Here is a 24,080-nt window from a genome sequence, read left to right as displayed (position 1 = left end):
TTAAAAATCATCCAACCCAATCATTAACCACCAAAACCTAGTTAATACTGCCATTTGATATGCTTCCTTTAATCCTTTTTTCTTTTCCGTTTTAAAAACCATGGTTGTAGTCATAATGTGACTAAAATTTTATATCCTGCTGTGGAAACTAAATATCTTCTCAAGTGTTTTGTGTTGCCCCAGTTTTACAACCATCGGTTTAATACATGCATCTGCTCCATGGAATGGAGTGCCTCATAAGTTATTAAACCATTGTGTTATTTTTAGACATTCAGGTTATGTTCTGGTTTTTCTTTTTTGTGAATAACACTGTTAAACATATTGCAGACTTATTGCAGAACATATGCACAGTTATTTCCTTTGGATAGATTCCCAAAGAAATTTTCTTTGGATGGACACTTTTATTTGGGTAACCCACAGGTACCATACATAGTTCAGACTGAACATATGCAGATCTCAACTTCTATTCCAACCCCAGCCATTCTGCATAAATCAGTTTCCCAAGCCTTACCTAGTGTTACTCTGTGTCCCCCTCTCTCTCTTGTCCCCCCCGCCCCCCCCGGCCACCAATTTCCTCAACCTCCAAATCCTGTTAGTTCTACCCCTCGATGTCTGTTATTCCTGCACTCCATTCTGCCCCATCCAAGGTAGATGTTCACCCACACTCATCCCGATGGTGGTGTCCTGCCTGCCTTGCTGTCTCTACCTGTGCCGCCTCTGCAGTTAATTCTTTCCACCTCTGTTATCTTCAGACACTCCCGTCTGACCATGTCCTTTCACGACCAGCACGGACTCCTTTGTGCTATTTCCTATGGTTCTGGGACCCGGTTTATCTCTCTATGTATCACCCTTACCTCAGTGTTCCAGCAACTCTGAGAACCACATGCCTTGCCCTCTCTTACATACATAACTATTTCCTCCTCCTTTGCCCTGACTGTGGCCCTCCCCCATCCTCTCCCACAGTTTTTTTGTTTGTCTGCCTGTGCTTATTTATATCCATGTAACTATTTCCACATGGTATTAGCAGTTGTGTGTGTCCTCCCTGACAGACAATGCCTCTCTGAGAATAGATGTCCTATGTCAGTAACTAGCAGAATAGGCATTTACATAAAGGTTGTTGTCTTAAGGTTCTTAACACATTAATTGGGCCAATGGAGTCCGACCAATGTGCATTGCTACCAGTATTGATGGCGTGGAGTATCAGTTTCTGTGTAGTCACCCAGCCCTGGAAGATACACGTAGATATTAACTCAAATGCTTGAGTCCTGTTTTATATTTTCCCAGCAGTTCCATATTAATTCTACTTGCAAGCTATAATCGGCAATCATATAAATATGTGTGTGTGCTATTAAAAATACTTCTTTTCCTCTAAGTAAAATACCACATATACAATGCTAATGGTTCGTGAGCAAATGTGCTCATAAACATTGCATCAGTACGTTTGGTATTTTAAAAGCCCTTGGTCCTATAAATAGCACAGCTTTGCCATTTTATCTTAACATCTAGCATTGTCCCCATTCTGTGATTCTTTTTTGTGTGTGTCTAAAAATGACATTGGGTGTACAAAGGTTATTTGAAGGACAGTATTTCAATTTCCTCTTGTCTTTATAACACACATTTACGACTTTTTCCTAAAAGAACTATTCATAGTAGTTTGGCATAATAATTTCTTATGTGGCTGAGGGGGCCCAATAACTTTTTTAAAAAACATATTTTTTTATTGATTTCAGAAAGGAAGGGAGAGGGAGAGATCGAAACATCAAGGATGAGAGAGAATCATTGATCCGCTGCCTCCTGCACACCCCACACTGGGGATGGAGCCTGCAACCAGGCACATGCCCTGATCCAGTTACCTGTGACCAACCAGATCCCATCCCTCAGATTGAACTACACTGCCACCTCCCACCCCAGGAAGGATCTCTGTTTAAAACCTTGTTTTGCTTACCCTCTAAACTGGAGTTTAGAGATGTTGAATATTGAATTTTTGCTACTGACATTTAGAATAATTAAAAATGGATTGGCTCATATGACAACAAGCTACTTATTAAATATAAACATCAAGAAATGTATGTCAGTGTTTTCTCTTGGTTTCAGGTTCTAGGCATCCAAGTGAAATGCTTCCATGAAATTATCACTATAGGTTACAGAGTCTATCGTTCCTATGACCTGCCATGGTTTAGAACACTTAGCTGGTAAGTGACTTAAAACCTTTTGATATGAAAATCTGATTCTCTTCTCAAGTTGGTAAGAGAGACATTCTGATCAGTCAGTATTCATATAGGTGATCTTACAGATTGATTTTGGAAAAAGATAAATTTAAAAATTGCAACTGAATTTTGAAAAGAAGAAAATCACCTTCAATTCTCCCATTCCAACACAACTGTTAAAATATCTCATCTTTCACTCTTTGTGGAGATATCTAACTTAAGTAGAATCTATACACCATTCTTGTCCTGTTTTAAGAAAGCCCCTCAATATTGGACACATTTTATAAACTTTATAAGTTTCCTTTGTAAAATGTTACAAATGTGTAATCTTTTGCTTTTTTCCCCTCGGTTGACATAAGACCGAATTAGATATCTCTACAAAGACTGAAAGATGAAAATAGTTGTTTTTGTTTTTTATTTTTTGGGTGATCAATGGTTGATTCAGGAGGGGAAAGTCCAAACTAAATATCTGTCTCCCATCTCCACCCCTGCGATCTGGCCCACCCTCTCCATAGCCCCCATAGGCCCAGGGTAAGGCAGGGAGGCGGTGAGAGGAGGGGTGATCCCACCTTTGTTCCTGTGGTTTGGTCTCCTCTCCAGGCTGTGGGCCCCATGACATGCAACATGAAGGGTAGGTAGGGGATGCAGAAGACTCTGATGGGGGCAGTGTGTAAGGCACCCTTGTAAATAGCGCTGGCTAACTTACCAGCCCATGAACTACTTACTGTATGTGCACAAATGCATGTGAACATTAGTAAAATAGAATACCAAATGATTTTAATATTTAAAAGTTTATATCTTTTAAAAACTTTGCAGGGGCAATCCTTAGTTATCAATACTTTGACCAGGAAACATAATGCTATGATAGTTCACGATTAACCTACTTGTCATGCCTTTGAGCTTAGTTATTTGATTCGTATCAGCCAGAGGGACCAGTGTCTTATTAAAACAAATGTATCACCTTTGGGGTTCAGCATAGTCAAAAGTAGTTTCTTGATTTTGGTAGTCACAAAGTGTAGAGGAGATGTTAGGTAGATTATGTAGTTGGAGAATAATTAAACTCGAAACCATGCAGGAATAGTGGGCAAAATGTACTGGTGGGCTAGACTGGGCTGTGGTAGCCTTACAGAAGAGTCCAAGACAGCTTCCAACGTAGGAGGATAGCAAAACGGTGGCACGGCTGATAGAAATGAGAACACTTGCCCTTTGAAAACCGTGGGGCGTAATTCCCTCCATGAGATCCAGAGGGAAGCCACCCCTTCCCTTTCTGTCTCCTGGCTACCTGGGCACTAGGAGCCTAAGGCAGTGTTCGTCAGCCTGTTTTCCTGGCTCCCATTAGCAAAATCTCATGGGTTCCACCTTCCCCTGAGTGAAAAGATATACCAGAGCTTGGAGGAAGGACAGATGATTTATATGATTTTTAAGAGGTTCTACTGGAGATTTTTACCTGCTGCTAGCTCCTATCCCCACTGCTGCCCCTTAAAAATCACTGCTCAACAGGAGGCCATCGGGAGCAGGGAGGAGAGGGAGAAAGATGCCAACATGTGCGGGGCAGGTGGAGATTTGGCTTAGGATCTCTACTATAAAAAGCATTAGAGCTGTGTGTGTGAGAGAGAAGGGAGTGGGGGAGAGAGAGATTGCAAGTATTTTCTATATTGTGAGATTGAAAGTGTTTTTCATATTGTTTCCTAATATTGTTTCTATAATTCGAGGGACATAAAAAAAGCTTCAAATAGAAAAAGCTAATTATTTTTAAATTACAGGTACTTTCTACTCTGTGTAAACTACTTTTTCTATGGAGAGACTGTAGCTGATTATTTTGCTACATTTGTTCAAAGAGAAGAGCAACTTCAGTTCCTCATTCGCTACCATAGATTTATATCATTTGCCCTCTATCTGGCAGGTAAGTTAAGGAAGATATTCTGTATCAATATGTAGCTAACAGATTTTACATGTTTATTTTTATTTTTGTTATTTAAATTCATAACATCCTTTCTTTGTTACATTTTAATCCAGCTTCTTTTTTTTAATTGTCCCATGTAAAAAGCTGTTCTTTTTCATTAGGGTCTTAAATAGAAATTATATCCTAATGGTGGTTTTAAAAAGTACTTATTTAGTAGTCACTCCATATATTTGAAAAATTTCTTTGAAAATAGTAGTAAAGAAACTTTTAAATATATGGATTGGTATAACCAGGTATAATTTACAAAGAAACTTTCACACTTATATTGCTTTATTTGTTCCTAGGTAATAGAGTTTTCATATAGACTTAATCAGGGTATTTAGTTTTTCTGACATGGTTCATTACATAGTCACAATATATACCATATTTTCCGGCGTATAAGACGACTCTTTAACACAGGAAAATCTTCTATACGCCCAGTCGTCTTATACGCCGGAAAATACGGTATATTTTCATATAAATATAATATATTTATTTATAGTATGCTGTGCCACATGTTTTTTTATTTTAGATTAAGAATCTTATACTTAGGATAAAGTTAGGATTATAGATTTATTTTCCATTAAAGTTTCCCAACCATATACAATTTTTTAGGAAATTGATTTAGATATGCACTTTTTAAAAGTCGGATTTGCATCATTAAACAGGTGTCTAAAATATCACTTTCTATAAAGCATCTATGATTACATTTTCGTTCTTATACGACCTTTTGTTTTTCTTGAGCTTAGTAACTGCTTCCCCTTCTTTTCTCCACATTTGTAAAGTTTTAGGTAGCAATCCTCAATTTTTCCTTCAGGTCTGTCCTATGTCTGTTGGTAGCTTTTTCAAATGTTCACACAGATCAGTAGCATATCAGTTCTCTCTTTTCCTGGAGACCCCTGTTCCAGAGACTTCTGTGGTGTTACGTTGGACTGGCTGCTGGTAGGCCTACAGCGTACCAGCATGATTTGGCCTCCTTATTTCTTCTCTTCCATGCCCTCCAGTTTCTGGGTTTATACCCTCACTAGAAGCCCAGTGCACGAAATTCGTGCATGGCGGGGGTTGTCCCTCAGCCCAGCCTGTACCCTCTCCAATCTGGGACATCCCTCCCACAATCCAGGACTGCTGGCTCCCAACTGCTTGCTGACTGCCTTCCTGATTGCCCCTAACCGCTTCTGCCTGCCAGCCTGATCACCCCCTAACCACTCTGCTGCCAGCCTGGTTGATGCTTAACTGCTCCCCTGCCAGCCTGTTTGCTCCCAACTTCCCTCCTCTGCCAGCCTGGTCACCCCTAACTGCCCTCTCCTGCAGGGTTGATCACCTCCAACTGCCCTCCCTTGCAGGCCTGGTCTCTCACAACTGCCCTCCCTTGCAGGCCGGGTGCCTCCCAACTGACCTCTCCTGATGGCCATCTTGTAGTGGCCATCTTGTGTCCACATGGGGGCAGGATCTTTGACCACATGGGGGCAGCTATATTGTGTGTTGCAGTGATGATCAATCTGTATATTACTCTTTTATTAGATAGGATAGAGGCCTGGTACAGGGGTGGGGGCCAGCTGGTTTGCCCTGAAGGGTGTCCCGGATCAGGGTGGGGTTCCCTTGGGGCGTGGGGCGGCCTGAGCGAGGGGCCTGTGGTGGTTTGCAGGCCAGCCACGCCCCCTGGCAACCCAAGCGGAGGCCCTGGTATCTGGAATTTATTTTCCTTCTACAGTTGAAACTTTGTAGCCTGGAGTGGAGCCAAGCCTGCTGCTCCCTCCTGGGCGGCAGCCATTTCTGTGGCAGTTAATTCACCTTCTACAATTGAAACTTTGTAGCCTTAAGCAGGTGAGGCCTGCCAGGGTGTGTGGAAAGCTTTGCTTCCCCTGTTGCCGCCAGCAACCCTGGCCTGCTCTCTCAAGCTCCATTCTGCAGCCATTTGTTTGAATTTGTTTACCTTCTATAATTGAAACTTTGTAGCTTGAGTGGAGGCTTAGGCCTGCAACGGCTATGGAAAGCTTGGCTTGCTTTGTTACCTGGGAAACCTTGCTCTCTGTGGCTGTAGCCATCTTGGATTGGGGTTAATTTGCATACTCGCCCTGATTGGCTGGTGGGCGTGGCTTGGCTGGTGGGCGTGGTTTATGTAGCGGAGTGATGGTTAATTTGCATATTGCCATTTTATTAGAGAGCATTTTGTTGTAAGCATGGCCTTCGATAGTTTCCTATGAAATGTTCGTAAAAGGTAAATGTCTAAAAATATTTTTATTCACCTGGCCGGTGTGGCTCAGTGGTTGAGTGTCAATCTATGAACCGGAGGTCACTGTTAGATTCCTGCTCAGAGCACATGCCTGGATTTCAGGCTCCATCCCTAGTGTGGGGCATGCAGGAGGGAGCTGATCAATGATTCTCATCATTGATGTTTTTATCGCGCTCTCTCTCTTCCTTTCTGAAATCAATAAAAATATATTTTAAAATATATATATTTATTCTGTTTATACAGTTGACGGCTTTGGCCAAGGCTCCCACTTATTAGTAGTAGACTTTTACTTAATACTCTAGTTTGGAAGCCCAGACCTCACTCTTGCCTTCCACTGAGCCTTTTCTGCTCACTTTTCTCTAGAAAGTACTACTAGCTGTCCCTGATTGCTTAGGTTTGCTGAAAATTACCAATCTCTTTTCTAGCTTCCAAAATTTTGCAGCCATTTCTCCTCTGTTTTCCTTGACATTTCTTCAGTTCTCTTTGCTCTCTGGGTTTTATTTCCTTTATTGTTTTCTTGCTCTGTGGGTTTTTGCCTAAACCTTATTTTAGTTAGGCTACTGGGACAGAATAGAAATAAATGCATGTGGTCAACTTGCCATTTGAAGACAGAGATCCTAACTAGTTTTATATTTTTTATTTTGGCTTTAAAGAATTTACTGTTTTCTCTGACGGTTCCGGGGCTGACTGGGCCTCGGTGGGCAGTTCTGGCTGAGGACCTCTCCCGGGTGGCATCAGATGGAGGCAGTGCTAGTCATTGCAGTCTCGAGTGGCCGGACATCCGAGATGGCTCGCTCTCAGGGCCACAGTCAGTGCTGGCTGTTGACCTGAGCTCCTACTTTTGGCCTCTCCATGGGGCGTGGCTGTCTCTGAGCACCAGGGATGGGTTCTGAATAGGGAGTGAGCGCACCAAAAGCCAAGTGTCTCAAGAGTCCTTAATTAGGTGTGTTTTTAAACTGGTTTCCAAAAATGAAAGCATGATGCCAGCCCATAGGAAACATGCAGACTAAAAAGGAGTATTCAGTGAAACCTCCCTCCTGCCTCGGAGCCTGCCTTACTGTCTCTAGGCGCTCACGGCAGCAATAGCAGACATTTTTTTGAGGGTTCACGCTTATATGTCTGTATCTTCCATTCCCCCTCATTTTTTTTTTTTTAATACAAGTGAGCAGACTATTCTGTACCTGCTTTTTCCCACGTGATGTAGCTTATGGGTGGTTTTATATTGGGACATCGGAATTGATCTCATGTTTTCCATACCTGCAGCAGCATCTGTATTGATGTGCAGACAGCAGTATCTGCTAGGCAGAATGTCAGGAAGCACGGTGACCACCACTACCTCAGCTTACTTTCCCTTTGAGGTTTGCTCGCTCTTATACTTGAGGATAACTTCTCAATTGAGTGGTAACGAAGATGTAATTTGTTTTCTTTATTGTTTCTTTTTATACATTTTATACATGACAGCCTCCCAGCCAACCTTTATAGTGCTTGCTTGCTTCCTACACTGTTTTCCAACTCAACTTTTATAAAATAAAACCAATATTCCTTCCTTTTTTTCTGACTGATTTCTGTCGGAGAAATAGTGCAGTTTAGGCTCTTGGACTCACAGGAGCTCGTTGAAAGTCAGTGTCATTCTTCCAACAAACATTTGAGTGCTTTCCAGATGCTCGGCACTGTGGATGGTGCGGAGGAGACAGGGGAGTATGGCCGACTGTGTGCCTTCCAGGGTCTGGAAATGGGTGGGACCTGCGTCCCCAAGTTTATTGCTGAAACATGAACCAGGACCTCTAAGAGCAGACAGGAGGGCAAGGAGGGCCTTGCTGTGCTGGAGGCGGGAAGGCTACAGAAGGCCTTTGAGAAGAGAGTTCAGGTGTCACGAAAAGTAAAGAGCAAGCAGGCATCTGCCGGGTGGTGACGGGAAGGGCATTGCAGGCTTGGAAATGAGACAGAGACGTGTCCGGGGCTGGTGGCAGGCATTGAAAGTTGGACAGGTGGGCAGGAACCACACCTTGAGAAGCTGTGTGTATTGTGGGAAGGGTTTGGAAACCATTGGGACTTTACGCTAAGAGATGATATAACCAGATTTTTAATTAAATGAAAGATGAGTTGAGAGACATTAACAGGGCGACTAGATCGGAAACTGCTGCTGTAATTCCTGCTAAATAGAATGAGGACCTGAGCCATTTCGGTTTGTAATTAATACTAAGAAGGTCACAAAGTAAATAAGAACACTGTAGGCTGACCTTAGAAACTCACTGCTGTTTATGGAAGTCCACGAAAAATTTCTTCTGTATCCCCCATTATTGGTATTCTTTGTTGAGAAAATTGTGTCTTTATATGCGGTCGTATGGAATAATAGAGATATTCCTTATACTTTGCCCAGTGTCCACCAATGTAATATTTTGCAAAACTACAATATAATATCATACCTGGATATTGATGTTATTACAGTCCTACAACTGTACTTTTAAAATGCAACCTTGTAGTAAACCAGGAGCTCCTGGGTTAAATGACAAAACTTCCAATACAAATCGCCAGCAGTCTTCTATATCTACTATTTTATGTGTGGCCTCAATATGGTCCTATTAGACCCTAAGCCCCAATTTGCATCTCAGTTCTGTTTTAACTCCCAGCGCTTAGCACGGGGTCTGGAGTTGGGCTTCCCAGTATGTATTGTTGGGTAAATGATCAAGAGCCTGAGAACATGCACATCCACACGGTGCTTCCTAAGGGTATTTCCTCAGCATCAGTGTTTCCTTTGCGAGTTTTGAGATCTACTGGTGATTGTTGAAGTGGTTAGCAACATTGTGAGCTCACTCTAGCAAATGGAGTTAGACTTTAGGAGCGAGAAAATAGAAAGTGTTCTATCCTGAGAACTTTCCATCTTTCTCTCAAATTATGCTGTGAAATCTTTTTGTAAAATATGTTTTTAGTGATTTCAGAGGGGAAGGGAGAGAGAGAGAGAGAGAGAGAGAGAGAGAGAGAGAGAGAGAGAGAGAGAAACATCAATGGTAAGAGGGAATCATCGATCTGCTGCTTCTTGCACATCCTCCAGTGGGGATTAAGCCCACAACCGAAGCGTGTACCCTGACGGGGAATTGAACCATGACCTCCTGGTTCATAGGTCGATGCTTAACCACTGAACCACATTAGCAGGGCACTATGAAATCTTTTTGTTGAACAATATTCCAAGGTCTTGTGAAAATTTTAGTTCTGACTTTGGAAAGTATAGATCTTAGCAAATTTAAAAAGCAGAGACAGCCCAAGCTATTTCATTGACATTGAATTTTATTAAAATAAAATGTAGGTATCTCTGGTCTGACCTCCTCACCACGGCCCTTGAAATTAAATGACTTGTTTAATATCATACAAAATGACTCTCTGACTAGGATCTGGAAATCGTTTTGACATTTAGATAATTTTGTTGTAAAATGAATTGAACTGATAGCAAGAAAAAATTAGTGAGACTAAAAGTAATAGGACAAACATTTTCTCTAGAGTCTAGATATATATATATTTTAAAGATCTTTGTGATTTGGATTCAGGGCTCTCTAGAAAACAGAGCAATCATGTGATTACATATCTAGTAGTGATGGGTGAATAAGCTTAAGTTGTTTACACCTACGGTAATATTCATTACCATCTCTTTAGCCAACTGGTGATATATATATATATATATATATATATATATATATATATATATATATATATATATATATATATATATATATATATTTTGGCTTGTATTTATGCATGGCTAACTCTTTTCTTTAAATATTTTTATTAATTTCAGAGAGAAAGGGAGAGGGAGAAAGAGATAGAAACACCAATAATGAGAGAGAATCATTGATCGGCTGCCTCCCACCTGCCCCCTTACCGGGGACTGAGCCTGCAACCCAGGCATGTGTTCTGACTGGGAATCGAACCATGACCTCCAGGTTCATAGGTCGACACTCAACCACTGAGCCACTTTGGCCAGGCACATAACTCTTTTGATTTCCTTTTAAAAACTCTTGAGACTTTAGTATGACATTTTGAATTCAAGAAAACTGATGGACATATAAAATTAAATATAGCAAAAATTGATGCATAATTAAAAATTTTTCTCCAAACGTCCTGAATATCTTTTATTTTAAAGGATGTTGATGAATTCTTTAGAAAGATGTCACAAATAACTATTCACAAAGGATTGTATCTGCAAAACCACTTGTCATTTTTGAATTAATGACTGTTAAAAACTATACCCATACTACTATTCTACACCTTAAACTCACCATGAAGATTAATAGAAAACTTTAATCTTAGCTAATCAAGTTGGTTTTCGTGACAGTTTCTACAATGCATAATCACTTACTATAGTTTTTAAATAGCTCAGATATAGTCTGGTGTCTGACTATGGGCACACAATGCTGTGTGCTTCTGAATTTATTTAAAATGATGTTTGAAACATTTTGGTGTTTTGATTAGTTATGTAAAGGTAATGAAAAATACAGCCACATAATAGAATGAGGGCTGGGTCAGTAAGCTCTATTATTTAGTCCTGAGTCTATTTTACTGTCTGTTTTTTTTAAAATTCAGGACTACATGTGTTTACTGAATTGGTTAATCACCAATAGTAAATTTTTAAAACTTTATTATTTCTTTTTATTTTCTGTCTCTTCAGCTAGATTATGAGCTCCTTGAATGGGAATGCCTATCTTATTCAATTTTTGTAACTTGTGTCTGGTACGTCTTAAGTGTTCAATAAATAATTTTTGATTGTCCACTTTTCTGAAATTCCCTCTATTTCATCTTTTGAACTTTTAATGTGTTTTTCCCCTATATTTCTCATAATTATAGATATGGATATAGATATAGATATAGATAGATATAGATATAGATATAGATATAGATATAGATATAGATATAGATATAGATATAGATTGATTTCAGAGAGGAGGGGAGAGGGAGAGAGAGATAGAAACATCAGTGATGAGAGAGAATCATTGTTTGGCTGCCTCCTGCACACTCCCTACTGGGGATGGAGCCCGCAACCCGGGGCATGTGCCCTTGACCGGAATTGAACCCAGGACCCTTAAGTCTGCAGGCCAACACTCTAGCCACTGAGCCAAACCAGCTAGGGCTTCCTGACTACTTTAGAAATCTCATTCTTTTTTGCTCTTTTTCAGTATACCTCCCTTTAGTCCATTGGGTAACTGGGTCTTCCTACCCACCTGGGAACTCCTTGGGACTAGGCAACAGGATGTATACATCTTTGTAAGGACAGCACCAGGCACAGTGCTGCATACATAAGTGGTGATCAGTAAGTTTAACTGAAAATAATTACATATGAAAAACTATGTTAGGAAGTGTTTTTCAATACTTTCATTTACAATACTGTAATAAATCCTGTGATTTTAACTGGAAATATAATCATACAAATACTCTTTGTAATTAGAGAAAAAGTAAAACTATTATAGATCCAAATGTACAAAGTTATCTTTTCCATAGATTTATTGAAATATAGCATATATGTATTTTTACACATTTAAACATAAAATATACACATAACATTATTGTTGTGAACAACAAAGTTAAATTTATGTGTTTCTTTTTCAGATTGTTTTTCTTTTTCCTTTTTTTTTTTTAATTTGTCCTGAAAGAAAGGATCTATTGAGCCAAATGCTAGCCAGAAAAAGGACCAGGTCCTGGGACATACAGTGCAGTCTAAACCAGCAGCAGGAGAAGACAACTATGTCCCCAGGTCCCAGATTGTTTTTCTTTAAAGTTCATATTTAACCTTACATATGCTGGAAAAACACTTTATACCCTCCTCCCCCCTACCCGCCCCCCACCCCAAATCGAGAGAATTGTATTGTCTCAATGTATTTAGGAGCCGGATAGTTACATATTCTATTAGAGCACTCTAAAAAGCTGCATGTTAGGAGTTGTCTTAAAGGTGAAATTGAATCAGGTAAAAGTGATTTGCCAAGACTATCCTGGATAAAATCACCATTGAGAAAATACAGAATGATTCCGCTGGTAATTTTGTTTGAAGAAACGCTTAAGCGTGAATGGTATTACATAATTTCACGAGAGAGAAAACCATACACATTGCAGGAGTATTTGTGAGGAGGTAATGCATAGTCAGTGATGTTGAAAGGTTCCCAAGGTTGTGCTAGGAGATTCAGAGGGGTCCGTTTGGACAGAACATCTGTCTTGTCTCTGCTTTGCTGTTCCCCATTAGCCTCTCTCTGAACCAAGTCCAATCTGTGTTTGCCCCCTTAACCATGGTCCAATGACATAAAACAGCATAGAAATGACATTATTACTTGAGCCACAAAAGAGGTCTACCTGATACAGAAGAAAAGCTTAAAAGCAGTCATTTTAAAGAGGTCTTTTTAAACTACTGATTAGTTCATGCCACAAATTCCATGTTTTAATCCCTCCCCACCTGCTTGCTTGCTTTCTTTCAAGAAAATGATAATGGCTTTCAATTGTGTCTCTACACAGAAAATGTTTCTGTATTTCTTTTGCAGTTCAGCCAGTCAGATTACTCTGTAGGTGTCTAGTGGGAGGTGAGGTAGGATCTGGGAGTCCGTATTCATTCTCTTCCTTTGTCACCATCCTTGTATTCCACTGACATTTCACATCACTCATCAGAATATAGCTGAAGGCATCTGCCGTTTGGTTCGAGGCTCTGGTCAGAATAGTATCAACCTTGCTTACTAGTGTGTAAAATTGCCTTGGTAAGTATGACTTAGATGTACTAAATCTAGTATTTATTTCATATAGGATAGATTAGTTGACAGTTTATTTTCTATCTTAGATTTCACTCTCTAAAGACTAGAATGCATGAATGGCTATTCATCTGAAATTAAATTTGGTGTATGCATTTCCAGTACCTACCTCTGTAAAAAAAAAAAAATACTTATCTTTTAGAAGTTTACTGATATATTGGGCAAGAAGTGTTTATATTTGCTTCCCATTATTTTGGTATATGTTAGATTTCAGTTATTTAGGTAGAATTTTTATTTAGTAAAACTTCATTGTAATATATTTGTAGGTTATAAACATAAACACTAGTGCTGTTTGTAAAGCTTATTTGAGAATATAATATTTTACTATCCTATCTAATAAAAGAGTAATATGCAAATTGACCATACCTCTGCTCCATCCACAAGCCACACCCACCATCCAATCAGGAGCAAATATGCAAATTAACCCAACCAAGATGGCTTCGGCCTCGGAGAGAGCAGGAGGCTTGAGTTGACCCCGGCGATGGAGGAAGCCAAGCTTCTGCAGCCCTGGGCTGCCTTGGCCTCCGCTTAAGGCTACAAAGTTTCAATTATAGAAGATAAATAAATCCCAACAAAAATGGGTACGGCCACGGAGCGAGCAGGAGACTTGGCTCCGCTCAAGGCTAGAAAGTTTCAATTATAGAAGATAAATAAATACCACATCCCAGGGCCTCCACTTGGGTTGCCGGGGGGCGTGGCCGGCCTGCAAACAACCAGAGGCCCCTTGCCCAGGCCACCCCACGCCCCAAGGGAACTCCCACCCTGATCCAGGATACCCTTCAGGGCAAACCAGCCAGCCCCCACCCATGCACCAGGCCTCTATCCTATCTAATCCTATCTAATAAAAGAATAATATGCAAATTGACTATCACTCCAACACACAAGATGGCTGCCCCCATGTGGTCAAAGATGACTGCCCCCATGTGGACACAAGATGGCCACCACAAGATGGCCAGCAGGGGAGGGCAATTGTGGGCAATCAGGCCAGCAGGGGAGGACAGTTGGGAGAGACCAGGCCTGCAAGGAAGGGAAGTTGGGGGTGATCAAGTCTGCAGGGGAGGGCAGTTAGGGCTGACCAGCAGAGGAGGGAATTGGGGGTGACCGGGCCTGCAGGGAAGGGCAGTTGGGGGGGACCCAGGCCTGCAGGGGAGAGCAGTTGGGAGGGGGGAACAAGGCCTGCAGGGGAGGGCAGTTAGGGGCAAATATGCTGGCAGGGGAGCAGTTAGACATCAATTAGGCTGGCAGGGGAGTGGTTAGGGGGTGATCAGGCTGGCAGGCAGAAGCGGTTAGGGGCAATCAGGAAGGCAGGCAGGCGAGCAGTTGGGAGCCAGCAGTCCTAGATTGTGAGAGAGATGTAGGACATCCCTCGAGGGGTCCCAGATTGGAGAGGGTGCAGGCTAGGCTGAGGGACACACACCCCTGTGTACAAATTTTCATGTACCGGGCATCTAGTAATTATTATAATATGATTCTGAGAAATTTCAAGTCACTCTTAACCTGAGTCTTGCTAATAATGGTTTGTAGAACCACAAATTCTTGAGGATCATTAGATCTGAGTGTTTAATGCATTTTAGCCCGGCGATACTTAGTAAATTAATGAAGTCCTTTGTGCATTTTCCTTCATCTGTAAAACTGACACAATAAAGTTACCTATGTCATAGGGATTTGGGGGGATTAAATGAGTTAATACTTGTAAAATACTTAGACAAGAGCCTGGAACATAAGAAGTATTCAACAGATGTTAGCCACCATAGTAATTATTTTTAATTTTTATATTATGCAGAGATTGAAACATTCTGTACATACACTTGGTAGACTGATATAGCAAATTAATTTTTATTCAACTGAAATTTAAGATCTGGTTTTCCATGTCCACCTATTAGCAAGCGATGAATTCACTTAACTTAGGGGATAGTTATTGAATTTATGCCTTGGAATATATTAGGCGTTTTGGAGACTACAAGATCATTTCCAGCAGGAAACTGTTACTTAAAATACTTAATATAAGAGTAGGCGACATGCCAAATGAGTAAGTGTTAGAGTATACAGATGTGGTGTAGAAGGTTGGCTTGTTTGAACTCAGCGAATCTTACACTTTGTAACCAATTGCACAACAAGCACGTGGTCTTTGTTCTTGAGCAGGTTTCTGCATGTTTGTGCTGAGCTTGGTGAAGAAACATTATCGACTGCAGTTCTACATGGTATGTATTAATCATTGTTCTCCAGTCACTGTACATCATAGAAACCCTTACCTTTAATTATTTTTTCTGTAGTGAGAAGATAAAATGTAATCTGCTACTTGAGGCCTAGGTGTGAGGGATATTTCCATTTTGGGATGACTATTAAATACCAAAGGTCGACGTTGAAACATTTTTGAGGATTTAAAAATTTTAACCATTTTCAAATTTTCTAAAAACTTTTTCTTTTTTCTTTTTTAAATATATTTTATTGGTTTTTTTACATAGAGGAAGGAAGAGGGATAGAGAGTTAGAAACATCGATGAGAGAGACACCGATTCAGCTGCCTCCTGCACACCCCCCACTGGGGATGTGCCCGCAACCAAGGTACATGCCCTTGATCAGAATCGAACCTGGGACCTTTCAGTCTGCAGGCCGACGCTCTATCCACTGAGCCAAACCGGTTAGGGCTAAAAACTTTTTCTTTGAATATTCTCAAAGGCTATAAAATTAAAACCAAGTATTTGGATTCCCTAAACTGGTAGAAATTTGAAACATTTCCATAGATTTCTGAATAGTCTGAGAAGCTGACTATATTTACCCTATTTCTCTATGGGAACTTGCTCTTCGTTGAGTATAAAGGGAACAAAGCATGTATTTTCTTGGTAGTTATGGTTAGTCATAAAATTTCATAATTCTTTTTAGCCTAAGGTATTTTATTCAGTTTATCGTTGAACAGTGTTCAGTGTTTTTGAAATTTATCACTGTGTATGAGGAACTTTTCTTATTTCCTTAAAAGGTAGATAATTATAAAACTTAAAATGAAAAACATAATATTTAAATCTGTGAAATCATGTATTAGGCTTGTTTTGGATTTGGGATATATTTTCTATTCTTTATGCTTTGCTTTTCTCCATTAAGACCTCCTGCTGAGCATTAGTGCTGAGAAATTGTAATATTTTTTATATTTCTAATTTCTGGAGACCTTGAGAGGAAAAGAGTAAAATTCTCAGTGAAAAATCTAAAAACCGTCAAGACAAATTAGAAATAATAGGATCTCCTATGAAAATATAAATGGTGCCTATTGGAAAAAAAATCATTTATGCATTTTTAAGCAATCGGGGTCAAAGAGAATTGGATCCTTTAAGCAGATAAAAATAAAATAAAACAAAACAACAATATAATATTTGCTGAAATAAAAAATAGGTTTATTATGAATAAATCAAAATCTAAGACTTTTGAAGGGTAATAAATTCCAATCAAAATTATGACTCTAGAAACATGAGCATTTTTTCATTCACATTCGAATCATATTGATGATGCTAAAAGTCCCTAACGGCCACCTCTCAGGCTGGATGGAACTGAAACACAGAGGCCTTTAGAAATTTGAAATTGACTCCTGCCACTGAACAGAGCTGTGACAGTCAACTTTCAAGTATGGAAAGGTGGAGTTCAAGGGCAGTTGATCTCTCCTGGTTTGAATCATTTGAATTTAGAAATAACTTTTTATGGGAAAAAGTTACAATAGTGAGCTCTGAAAAAAAAAAAAAAGAGTTTAGCAGGTTTAATAACTGCAGAATGCAGCCAGAGTAAAATGTTCCTCTCTAAATGTCATAACAACACCATACATTTCTCATTATCATTGTAAGCCGATGGTTCGAGACTATGGTTTATTTTTTATATGGTTGTAAATTTAGCTCAGTATGATAAGCAATCCATTTGTATATAAGTTGAGATTACTTTTTAAAAATGTTTTCATGGTTTTAAGGTTCCAGTAGGCACCAAAATGAATATAATTCGCTAACGACATTTATTTTGTATAACCTTATCTTACAAACTTTAACCAAAAACCATGCTAGGAATGTGTGTTTCAGAGTGACTCTTGCTTCCTGGCTGCACTGATCAGTTGTGTTCACTAACTGTTGTGTTGTTGGGCTATTAACAGTTCGCATGGACTCATGTCACTTTACTGATAACAGTTACTCAGTCACATCTTGTCATCCAAAATCTGTTTGAAGGCATGATATGGTAAGGGCTTAGAATTATGCTGCTTTATACTTATGTCATAGCATTTTTTAAAGCGCTTTCACATTGAACAGTGTCTCACAAACTTCTACTAAAATGTACTATTTGTTGTTGCTCTATTCCATTAAAATACCTTACTGAGTTCTGTTGATTTTACCATTTGACACCTGAAGACAAACATGTTAGCTGGGCATATGCCTTATTCAGGTTCCAAGTAAAATAAAGACAGTCCTTATAAAAGTTTCAAACAGTTAATTACACTTTCAGGCTTCACTACATTTGAATGTGACTTTTTACAAAGCATCACTCTTAAAAAGAGCATATTATTTACATGGGATGCAGAAAGAACATGAAAGTTTGTTGCCAACATTGTGCTGGCAAAGCATTTTCTCTAGTGAAAGTGGTACCTTCTACCCTGCCCGTGTATAGGAGCAGGTGTTTGGATTTCAGATGTATGAAATTACTCGCTTTGTAGCAGTGGCTTGCCCATTCAGAAAGCATTTTTGTAAGTTAAAAATTAGTTTCAATGGGGGGGGTGGGAATGGGGACATATGTATACTTTCAACAAATATTTTTCAAAAATAAATTAATAAAAATAAAATTGTATTAGTTTAAAATCATAAAAATTATTAGTTAAAAATTAGAGTGGAGAAAAACGATTTAAGAAATCTGACCATAATTTCCCCACATTTAAAAAAGCACTCATTAATTAAAATCCTTTACAGGTGGTTTTGTGAAAATAAATTATTCCCATGACAGCTTCGTGATTTTTAGCCAAGGGGTTGGTGTTATGTGTGTACAATTAGAATCATTTTAAGATTGTCTTCCATATACAAACTTTTAATTGCTGGAGGAAGTTATGAAATTAATAGGTTCTGTATAATTAGTAGGGTTTAATGCAATTTTAGGCTAAGATAGAATTAAACTAGATAATTTTTCCTGAAAGAGAATTTTTATTAAGAGAATTTTAAATTTATAACTTTATCAGATTATACTCTATCTAAATGACTCATTTCCATTTTGAAAGGCTGCTTTTTAAAAACTATTTCTAATCGCTATTTCTCTCTCATCTCCCTTCCTCTCTGAAAATATTTTTTAAAATTCTTTATACTATTATAATTTGTTTCTCATAAAAATGAAATTTGAAAGTCCACAGCTATAGAAATTCATTGTTTAATATTAAAATAAATTGATTACTTAGTATATTCCTTAGCAATGTTTTCCCACTCTGTTAATTTACTTATAGATTTTGCTCTGCTTAATTGCTAAGCAGGCAAATGTGGTTGATATTTAATGTTTCTAATAATGTTTTGGCAAGTGTTATGTTCTAGTCTAGTCTGAAGTGTAATTCAAAGAGTTATTATATTGATTCATTATGAGTCATAAGCTGTATAAAGTACATGTCACTTAATCACATGAACTTGTTTTTGCTGACTTTTTTTCTTTTTAAAGGTTCCTTGTTCCAATATCAAGTGTTATCTGCAATGACATAACTGCTTACCTTTTTGGATTTTTTTTTGGGAGAACTCCATTAATTAAGGTAATTATAAAATATCACAAGCCACTACCCTAACCTTAAAGATTAGCCACTGGAGACTTAGTACTGTTGCCCATTTTTTGTTTCTTTTGTTTGTTTTTCTTTTTTGATTTCCAAGGGGCTTCGATCCTCCTTGGCTGCACTCAGGGCAGTGAGCCTGTTTCCCGAGGGTGCTGTCTGGTTCTTTAACTGTCCCGTCGGCTCCTCACTGAGGGCTCGACACCACCGCTTATCCTTTTCCCCAGGAAGGCTCATTTCCCCTTCTGCTGGCCTCCTCCCTCAGTGGTGTGGGTCTCCTTGCCTCTGCTCCCCGCAGCTGTCTCACCTGCCCCCTCCTTCACCAAACTCTTTGAAAGTGTTCATGACACCATCTTCACATACTCATGTCCATTGGAAGACTTCTACACCCAAACTGAAAAAAAAACTTGAGGCCCTACAATAAAGTACTGATAATGTAAGTAATAAGGAAAGGTAAAATAAGGGAAGGAAGGACACGTGAGCAGACCGTGCTGTTTTGCCTTAGTGCTGCTGCTTTTTACAGTCAGTGGAGGCAAAGAAGGAAATGAGTTAAGTTACAAATTCCCATTTTGAGGAAGAAAGAAACAAACCAACCAGTTCTTTATGGAAGAGCAGACCTTGGCCTTTAAGACCCTTCCATAAATTCTCTCCTACAGAGCAGCAGTCCAACAGGGTATCAGGCTGAGCCGTAGGGATACAAGCAAGCCATGTATTTTCCTCACGTTTCTAAAGCTGTTCAGCACACGGGCAGGCGATTAAGTGTTCAAGGCTCCTGGACCAGCTAGACGTGTTGGGCTCAGGAAGTCTTCAGAGAGGCTGTTCAGCTGCAGAAGATTCACTGTCTGACTTAGAACAGAGTTCTAGTGAGCGTCCTGGGCTGGATTAGTTGCATAATATATGCAGATGTAATTAAGTAAGTTCACCCCTAAACCAATATGCTGTGGAACAATTCAATTTGGTGGCTGGTTTGAACTAATCAGCAGGCACTTTTGAATTTGAGTCAACTCCCACTTCATGATGATAATACTGAGTTATCCTACGAAAAGGTGTACATCTGTCCCTTCGCTATGGCAGAATTGTCAGATACATCAAGAAACCGGTTATTTCTGCCAACCCTCTTGGCTTTGAGCTTTATGCACATCACCACAAGAGGCCTGTAGACAGCGCGTGCAGCTTAGCTGTCACCCATTTCCGTCTGCAGAAGCTCCCCTGGGGTATTTATTGGCTCCTGTCCCTGTGTTCCCACTGAAAGGGTCATCACAGAAGCCATCAGTGACCTGATGACAGCTCCCCAAACATCAGTCCTGCCTTTGCAGGGCAGCTCAGGCAGTTCGTGCAGTCCCCTCCCGAGCCTCCCCTCCTGCACCACCGGCTTCCAGACCGTCCTCCACATTCCTCTCCCTGAGCGCCCCATGGACTGGGAAACAGTACCTCTAATCTGAAACAAACGGCATCTGTTCTCAGAAGCACAGCATGGTCCTTTCTTCACGGAGACAGACATAGGCTGTGACCAGAGAGAGAAGGATATGCAGATACTTGGGGAGTAAATACCATATCTGGGGCCGTGGACCGTTTTGCCATTTTGCATGGCCTTTTGGGGATACGTGGGAATCTGGTGTGCTGCAATGTCCATGTTTAGTTATGCTCACCTATTTTTGGTGTGTGTCCAATGTTTGAGGGCCCAATATGTGTTACATACTATTAGAGAAATTTGCACAAGTAAATTGGGATCATGGAATGAAGGGAAAAGGGTGGCAAAGCCATTCCAAGGAGCGATGTATGGGAATTCATCGAACAGAGCTTGCATATGTATTGTGTGTTGTGGGAGTACAGTAACTCTTTTTTATCTTATTTGGCCTTTTCTAGCTATCTCCTAAAAAGACTTGGGAAGGATTTATTGGCGGTTTCTTTTCCACAGTCGTGTTTGGATTCATTGTGAGTTTTACTAAGATTTTTATTTTCCTTCTGTTTTGAAAAATGGTAGCAAGTGTATCAGTCTATCCTAAACCTAAAAGCATTAAACTATAAAATGCTAATACTGTATTTATTGAAACCCACTGAACAGAATCTATTCTGTACCCCAGTAGCTCTCATCCTGGCTTCATATTGGAATCACCTGGGGAGCTTATTCAACATCTAGGTCCCAGCCCCATACCAGGCCAACCCCCCCTGCTGTTCGCTGAGGCCTTGAGGCCCTCTGTTGTGTTTGGCAGTTTCAAACAGCTGTTGGGGACACAGGTGCTGGGACAGGGGGTGGCCTTGAGTAAAAGCAGAAAATACAAATGGTGTTGAAGAGCCCTGCCTCCCTTATACATGCTGCTATTTGGCTTAGCAAGTGCTTACTGCCACAAGCCCAACATGCAGGAAAAGGTTGTTAAAAATAATTGATGCTTACTTTTAGCCATGAATAATGGGTCTTGTTAATGTTTTAAAAATTATTTTATAGTTATGGAATGTAGGGTTTTTTTTTAAATTAAAAGGTATCTCATAAGAAGCAATAAAGATATAGTAAAATGGTTGGATATAAGGTAAATATATTAAAAAATAGTTAGGAAGTTTAATTTTTTAAAAGTGTAGTCCCTAACAGTTCTAGAATACATTCCACAGCCAAATATACAGTGACTAGAAACAACATGAGAGAGAGCAAATATACAAATAAATGAAAAGTATCAGGTTCCTGGCTGGGAAAAACATTCCTCTCTTTAATCTGCACGTTTAGTTCATTCTCAATGGAAATTCCAATAGGATCTGGCAAAACTAATTCAGTCAGTGTTTATGTTGAATACGCTACATACTGTAGAGTACTGATGAGATAGTAACTCATAAACCAAATGATGAAAAGGGAACTGATCCTGTCTGATGTTTATACGTTACAAAGCAGGGATTATTAATTTAAATAGTACTATAAGAATTTGGTATTATTAAAGACTAATTTAGAAATAGTTCAAGAATAGCCATATCGTTGGAAGAAAATAAACAGCTACCCTGTAAGAATGTAATGCATGGCAAAAGTAATGAGGAGGGACATTATATATTTTCTAATATATAATTTTGAGGAAGCTGGTTAGAAGCAAAATCAGTTTATTAACATTCCTAGTGTCAATTTGCATTTCCCTTAATCAGTCTTGAGCAGTATAATGGGGTGAATGGCTGCAAAAGAAAAGAGAATAAACTGTTGTCTAACAATTTCAATTTAAAATATTTTGTTTTATGTATCTTCTTTCATAGCTGAGAAAAGCTATATTAAAAATTACAGTGCTGTGATCAAGGGAAGAATAATTTAGTCCCAGTTTTCTGGGTTGGTTAACAATGGTGTTTTTCATCTGTATTTTTTTTTTTTGTAATTTTAAATCACTGGTTATTTATTAATTGATGAAATTTATATAACATTTATGCAAAGAACTTCAGACCTGTACTCTCCCATATCTTAATTACTAGCTTCTGCTGACATTAATTATGTGTACTTTAGGAAAGTAAAACCTTGTTGAAATGCTTGTTTGAATGTTTAAATCAGCTTCTTTTTTCTCCTTCCCCTTCCTTGTTTTTATTGTGGTCACATAGAGATAATCTCTTTGATTTCCAAAAGGACTTTGGTTTTCCAATGGCTTTTCAAAGTCTTTTATTGGGTCAGTTTTGACCATCGAGCTTTGAGAATACGTAGCAGAATGTGAATACAAAGAAACTTTGGCTGTTCTGCTGACACAAAACACACACACACACACAGTGTTTCATTCAGTGTTTCGTAACTCCTGCTTTGTTATCCAGGCTGCCTATGTGTTATCCAAGTACCAGTACTTTGTCTGTCCGGTGGAATACCGAAGCGACGTAAACTCCTTCGTTACAGAATGTGAGCCCTCAGAACTTTTCCAGCTTCAGAGTTATTCACTTCCCCCCTTTCTAAAGGCAGTGCTGAGACGGGTAAGATAAATGTGGGTAAGGTCCTCTATCCCATAGAGTAAGATTTTTATAAGACATTGATTTCTATAGAGATTGATTTCTATGATACAGCAGTGGTTTCACTGTCTGCTTAGCACCAAGAATGTATTCTAGCCCTTTGTAATTTCCCTTTCTTGAACATAAAATGAACATTACTGTCATAAACCTATTGTTTATTAGGGGTTTACTTGCCGAATGGTTTGAATACTGATGCTATACTTTATCTTGTATTTGTTTTGAAACATTTAAAAATATTCCATAGATTTCTGAAAATTGGATGAGTTACAATAAGTTTCACATGTAATTGGCATGAATTGGCTACATTTTTTTAAAATATATTTTTATTGATTTCAGAGAGGAAGGGAGAGGGAGATAGAAATATCAATGATGAGAGAGAATCATTGATCAGCTGCCTCTGGCATGCCCCCTACTGGGGATTGAGCCCACAACCTGGGCATGTGCCCTTGCCCGGACCTTTCAGTCCACAGGTCGATGCTCTATCCACTGAGCCAAACCAGCCAGGGCATGAATTGCCTAAATTTAAAAATTAATTAAAATTTACCAGCTCAGAGTTTCCTTGATTTTTCAGGGGACCTTTACTAGCAGAGAAAACTGCTGCTTCTAAAAACCAGTTTCCCTTCCAGAAGCGCACTCCTGCCATTTAAAGGCAACCTGAGGCCTTACACTGCAGGCTGTGCCATGCTGTCCAGCAGAACCTGCTGATGTGTGCCATTGAGACCGGGGATGGTTACTTAAACTGGGGATTCAAATCATTGTGTGTCTACACACGTGACATGCATGTATCTGAACCATTTCATTTTTAACTAAAGTCCATAACTTTAGAGAATAATTTATATCTCTCCTGAATGCTCAATATATAGATTCCAAGAATTTTTCTAATGTCCAAGCCATCTGTTATCTGCAAAGATTTGATACTGCCAATCTTTGATAAAGATTGGTGCTCTCAATGATGGTTGTTAAACCACACTGGCTCTGCACTGTCTATAGTCTGTAGTTTTAGTTTATTTAAAGCAGAGAAAGAAAAAAAAATGTGGAGCAAGAACTTAGAATTTATGAAATAATTTGCAGATTTCTCAACTTTTATGATCTCCGTAGATCTTTTATAAATGTCTTGCTGATGCACATTTTGGTATATTTTTTAAAGCAACTTATTTTCATGTGTTTCCTCATCATTTAGTTTACTCTTAATAGACAAGCTCTACCCTCAC

At 39.3% G+C, this 24,080-nt stretch overlaps 1 protein-coding gene across 1 annotated transcript in view; it reads left to right on the top strand.

Moving 5' to 3' along the window:
• The window catches only part of CDS1 (CDP-diacylglycerol synthase 1), a 59,671-nt gene that overhangs the window by 26,341 nt on the left and 9,250 nt on the right, over nt 1–24,080 (top strand). The window contains exons 4-10 of the mRNA XM_079778715.1: nt 2,095–2,192; nt 3,971–4,110; nt 15,301–15,359; nt 17,281–17,363; nt 18,813–18,900; nt 20,782–20,850; nt 22,681–22,833. Of these exons, the coding sequence (XP_079634841.1) occupies nt 2,095–2,192; nt 3,971–4,110; nt 15,301–15,359; nt 17,281–17,363; nt 18,813–18,900; nt 20,782–20,850; nt 22,681–22,833 (690 nt within the window). The remainder of the gene's footprint in view (nt 1–2,094; nt 2,193–3,970; nt 4,111–15,300; nt 15,360–17,280; nt 17,364–18,812; nt 18,901–20,781; nt 20,851–22,680; nt 22,834–24,080) is intronic.

Source organism: Cnephaeus nilssonii, assembly GCF_951640355.1.
Source record: "Cnephaeus nilssonii genome assembly, chromosome: 1".
NCBI lineage: Eukaryota > Metazoa > Chordata > Mammalia > Chiroptera > Vespertilionidae > Cnephaeus > Cnephaeus nilssonii.
The sequence above is the reverse complement of the archived record's forward strand: the minus strand, read 5'-3'. Positions and strand labels throughout refer to the sequence as shown.